We start from the raw sequence: 5841 nt of genomic DNA, 5'->3' as shown, positions 1-5841 counted from the left end.
AATACAATCCACTTTATCACTAATATTTTGAATACAGTCCAAATATTTGTTCTGTGTGCTTGCAAGGTATAGTGTGTCATCTTTTTCTTCTCTATATTTTGTTTCGATGAAAAAAGTAATGAAAGGTTTTCTGATTCTTCATCGAATCTAGGTTAAAATGTAACGATTGGTACGAAGGAAAGTGGAAAAAGAGAGAAAAAAAAATATTCTCTCTTCGGTTAAATGAAAATAAACTAGAATTAAAGTGAGATTTATTAATATTTTAATCAAAATATTTAATTTTTTAGGTAGAAGAGAGGATGGAGAAAAAACAAGAGAACGAAAAACAGAGTGCTTGAAAGACGAAAAAAAAGGTTAAAAAAAAACTATTTGAATATATTCAGAGTCATTTTATTTAATGTTTCACTTATATTTATTATTTCTCTGTTATGTGTCGAGAAATGCCAAAAAGCTTGTTCCAGTTGTTGTTGGGTAGCTTTACGAGTTTACGCGACCTTTGTTTTCACATTTGAGGTTTCTAAAAAGCAGTGACGCCAGAGCATTGATCATGTCTGAAAGATTCTCTTGGATTATATGGCAATGGCAATTCTAATCTGAGTACAGAAAAATAAAATTAAAAGAAGCAAAACAAGTGTTGGATAAGACGTTGATTTGATTTTAGCAACAAGGGTATCGTAGTATATCTTTGGAATCTACGTAATGGTTTTATTTTATAAATTATGTTATTTTTGGAAGTGGTAGCATGGCATGGAGTTTGGATGTTTCACGTTTCTTTAACAGTTTTGGAGTTAGTACTAATAAAAGCTGATACCTCAAGTTTTTGGACCTATTGTAATTTTGGATTCTTCGACAACATCTTCACGTTACCTTCTAATTTCTCTCACGTTCATGTTTCGGCAACTAGTGCCGACCAAAAGTGATTCAAATTTCAAACCTTCTTCTATGGAGACACCTGAAATTTATCCTCGTAGTTTTTTAAATGTATTCCCCTCTCTCGAATAAGCGTATTCACCTTAGCTTCTCCAACAAGTTTCGCTTCGCCTAGTAAAGGTCGAAGTATTTGATGTTGAAATACGAGTCTTCAAATTACAACCTCGTAATCATGCTTTAAGATATAACTACCATAGGCATGCTTGTTTTGATCCAGCTAGCGTCACACTTATTAGATAGGAAGGTAGAACCAATTAGGTTGGATTTATTAGACATCATATTTAAGTAAGTTGGTTTAGTTATTTGTTTTTTTTATAATTTTTATTTAAAAAGATTATTGTACTTGTAATTGTGTAACAGGAAAGAATAAAAATTGTGTAACAGGAAAGAATAAAAATTTAATAATTGTCTGTGTGGATATTGGTTACAGTTGGTGACCGAACTAGGTTAAATTCTATGTTGTTTATTTTCTACACCGAATTACATTAATTTTTTGTGTTGTTTATTTTTTTAAAATTGATTCGTGATTATGTGTATTATTTTCTCTAAGTTTTTTCCATCAAACACTCTAAATTAGCTCTTTTGGTTATTTTGGTTATTATATAACGAACACCATAGATGGCTAATTCATGGTCTTGTTAATTCATAGTTGGTTGTTAAATTATATTGGTTAATGTCCATTTCGAATTTTGGAGAGAGGGACAGACAGGGAAGAATAGCCGTTGAAAAGATTTTTTTTTGGAGAAAGGTACGTAAACTTTAAACTTTTCAGTGTCACTCTGTAAACCCACCACTAGGTTCGAAGTACAAACAAAAATTAAGTGTAAACAAAATAAAAATAAAGCTTACATATGATACATGCTTTGATTGAAATTGCACAGAAAATAAAGGAAAAGTTCTGTCTTCACCAAAACTATCTCACTTTGATTTTTTAAGCGTGGAAACTTTTTTGTTTATAATTTATTTTGTTGTTCCTCTTTAGATTACAGTTAAATGGCTTTAATTTTTCTTTCCATTTCTTTCTTCTCTTATTTTATATCAAACGAACGTTAAATGGTATGCTTGTGTTGTGGCATTAAGGGTTTACGTACTAAATTTTCATACTTTGATGAAAAATAAAATATGTAACTTCTAACTTTTTTAAAATTTATTTTTAAGCATTTTTTATGCACATTTTGGAGGTTATGCTTGTATTTTTAGTCTATTTTGATGTTGCTTTTAAGAATATTTTAAAAACGTTTTACATATTTAAACTTACACCTTCAAATTATTTAAAGAATTTAGTTAACAAATGTATTAAAATTGTATATTTTTAATTATCTATAAAAAATTGTACTTATATTTATTTATTGAGATTTGAAAAATATTTTACTTAGACATTAGAATAAATCTTTGTAATTTAATTAAAAAAAAATCTCAGTTATTTTAACTAGGTTTGAGAATAAATTTTTGAAATTAAAAAAAAATCACTTAATTAAATCCTTCATATCCGTAAAACCATTCTTTCTGTTCAAAGTACACTTCCTATCCTCGTCTTTTTTATTCCCTGTTTTCCTAATAAATAAATTCGTAATTCTTTAACCCTTTTTCCGAATACAAAATGAACAAGTTAGAAAATTACTAAAGATCACGTTCTTACGTTTACAAAACTAGCACAACATAAAAAAAAAAAAGCACTCAATTATCAATGTCACATCATTACAAAGAAAAGTGTCTTTATACATAGAAGTCACAGAGAGATATTGGAAAGCCATATGAAAAGAATAGAAACAAAATCCGAACTTTACTCTTATTATTATGTCTTAACGTTTTTGCTTGTGCCCTCCACATGCATTCAGGGACAATAACTAGGTTCTCCTCCTTAAAATTGTATTATTACAACTACATTATCACATCCACATCAACATTAATAATTGCTAACTTTGCCTGAGAATCGCACGAACGAGTCCAGCATAATCTGGAGATTTGATAAAAAAAACTAGCCTCTGTCATAAGCATATGTGAGAGTCCTTGTGAGGAATAAAAAACTATCCTAAAGTACATTTGCAACTCTTCTTCCTCTGTAAAACTCTCACAAACACCTTCCTCCATACCCTGCACTTCTATACAATGCTTGCTTTATATCTTCAGAACTCAGCATTGCCCTTTGTTCCGATTCCTGTTGCATGACAGATATATGATTCAACCTAAAAATACTATAAATATGAGCAGAAAATATGAAGCTATATAAGTATTTGTTGGCAGTGCTCAAAACATGGTGTACTAATGTACCTCTGAGCAAGAAGCTTGCATTGTGAAATCATTGAAACAGCTAATAACACATTGTTGGATCTCAAGGCCTAACGCCTCCAGAGTGTTTACTGTTGATTGTAACAATCCTGGCTTTCCTGCACAGCAAATTTCCACCCGTGTGTCCACACTCCTCTCCACTTCAAACTGCAAAGACCAAAAAACTAAAATATGAAAACCAATGCAAGATTGCACCAATCCCAATTGAGATCTATCAACAAAAATTTATTCAAAAGGGTCTATCAGAGAAATTATTACAAGTTCAAAGAACATTATGGTTTTAATTACATAACTGAGTTTTATGAACTCTTTTTAGTAAGTTGAAATTGAGTTATATGTTATATGAATGTTGTTTTGAATCATAAAAAAATAATATAGCTGTTAGGGAAAATCCATACCTTGGGTGAATTTCTCACTAGGATTTCATTTGGCTTTACATCTTTGAAAATGGCAGCCATTTTAGAATCTAGTTCTCCTTCTTGTTGAAGATTGTTGATCTTCTCCAGAAGCTCTTTCATGTAATCAATAGTGTCTCCAAGTATAGATGTTCTATCCATCTGTGATAAGCATTGAACACAACAAATTAGATCTGCTCATTTCTTTAAGTGCAGTACTCATTGAATGAATGGCTCACACTCACTGCGTACCTTACTTATCTTGGGGACAATTGCTCTCAGCATTGAGAGCCTGTCATTTAATCTCTTTCTTCTTCTCCTCTCCGCCATTAGATTCTTGGAGGGTTGTCCCTGAAGCTTCTTTGACCGATTCTTTCTTTCCAGACCCGTTCCCATGTTGAAAACTGGCATTTCAGAGGATTGAGATGGTTCCGCCTTGCATGTGGCTTGCAGCTCCAAATTCTTAAGCTCTTCCCCAAGCATACCGGGGTCCTCTTCTTCCATAATGGACAATGGATAATCCTCTTGACCAAGGGTATTGAGTGGAGTTTGAAGGGTACTATAGTATGAATCAATAATCTGTGGTGAGGTTTCATCGAGTAAAGAGCCATAGATTTCATTGAAGGGGTAGTATTCGTTGTAGCTTTGAGGAACTTGTTGAGAAGAAGAAGAGTTCGGGAGGTAAGGTAGAGAGTTTTGATCAAAACAATCAAAACTACTCCAGCCATTACAGAAGAACTGGTTTTCTTCTGTACTTGGATTGGTGTCCCATGTTTCTCTTCTCAGAGTCATCAATTCCTCCAAGAAATCCTGGTCACAGTGCTCCATCTCTCTCTAAGTGTGTTTACGTGTGTTGTGAATAGGATGCTAATTCTTTAAGAAACACACCTTTGGAGCTCTGAGAACATATAGTATACTAAGAATGAAGAATTTATAGGGGAATACAGCGAGGCTTGTGGGCGTATGGATTATTATATGCAATGTGGTTTGTATGATGATGTATTCATTAGTTTTAGAAGCTATAGCCTAAGATAGAAATGGAATCTGCTTTTCATTTCACAGCGGTTTATGTCTTTTTCACCGAAATTGCTGCAATCAAACACAAACTATATATTTAATTGGTATTCTTAGAAAACTTTGACCCTCGTATCTGCCTGGAAACAAAAAGAATGGAGTTGTCTTCATAAAACCTGCCAGGTTCCTTGTATGTTTAAAGCTGTGTAATATAAATTGTTCCCAACCTCTCTCACTCTCTCTCTCTCTCAACGCCTTGATGAAAGTTTCCAAGTTGGGTCCCACTCTCCAATGCCTCCAAAGTTTGGCTTAGCTCACGAATTCAAATGAGTTGGTATCCTTATTTTGTTCTTTGTGCGCAGTTCCTCTCATATGTATCCAATACGCTTAATACTTAATGCAACTATTAATAACGTTAAGGGTTGGAGATGAATACATATCGATTACACACAAAAATGACTGTAAAAATCACTTATGTAAGTACAAAACTCAAAGTTCAATATTGAGAAGACCCTATCAGTTTATACTTCACTTTGTAGTTAAAAGGGTGAAGCAATCAAGCTAAAAAGCAGAATCTCCACCCTCTCCTTTACATGAATGTAGTAACAGTGTGATACAACCTCACTATACCTTCCACGGATTCCACTTTTTGTCTCTCTTCAACTACTTACCCTTTTCTTTTAAGTGGACATTGTTCATGTAGGGGTTCACTAGTCTTGCTTCTGCTATACTCTTATGATCTTAAATCATAATCTTCATCCACTAATTATATGACAGTTAAAATATAAATTGATGCTTTTTAAAAACAAAATCGGGTCGAAAGACATGATAAGTGTTAATAATAATTATCGTTCTTAGTCGCCGTTGATTAATATTATATGTGTTTATCTTTCAGTAGTTTCACTGCATATTTATAAGCCTAACAAGATGCTAGTATGCTACTGCTGTATATATATATACAAGGGTACATAATTTGCAAGAAGATTATATATGATGTTGGGTGTCCTCCTTGGACATGCCTATAAGTCACGGATTTTCGACCCTTGGAAAAAGTGTATGCATAATGGTCTCTTGATGAAGAGTTTGTGAGTAGCCATAGCAATGTCATTTTCTTTCATGAGCATAGAAGTTAGCACGGAATTACGTTCTGAAATGCCAATGGAAAAACTGTAAGTCATTTTCGAGGGGATCATACTGTGAAGAATCTAAGGTA

The 5841-nt window shown here is 32.9% G+C and overlaps 1 protein-coding gene across 1 annotated transcript; it reads right to left on the bottom strand.

Annotated features, from left to right (window-relative positions):
• Positions 1 to 2685: 2685 nt before the first annotated feature.
• LOC137822877 (transcription factor bHLH93) lies at positions 2686 to 4813 on the bottom strand. The gene is made up of 4 exons (XM_068627892.2): positions 3867 to 4813; positions 3618 to 3776; positions 3202 to 3366; positions 2686 to 3088 (listed from the first exon to the last, which is right to left on the bottom strand). Exons 1-4 carry the CDS (start codon positions 4440 to 4442, stop codon positions 3002 to 3004), a joined length of 987 nt encoding a protein of 328 aa, XP_068483993.1. The 5' UTR covers positions 4443 to 4813; the 3' UTR covers positions 2686 to 3001.
• Positions 4814 to 5841: the final 1028 nt, after the last annotated feature.

The sequence above is a fragment of the Phaseolus vulgaris genome, chromosome 9 (genome assembly GCF_051622355.1).
Source record: "Phaseolus vulgaris cultivar YP4 chromosome 9, ASM5162235v1, whole genome shotgun sequence".
In the NCBI taxonomy this organism is placed as follows: domain Eukaryota; kingdom Viridiplantae; phylum Streptophyta; class Magnoliopsida; order Fabales; family Fabaceae; genus Phaseolus; species Phaseolus vulgaris.
Note: the sequence above shows the minus strand (reverse complement) of the source record. Positions and strands in the feature narration are given on the sequence as shown.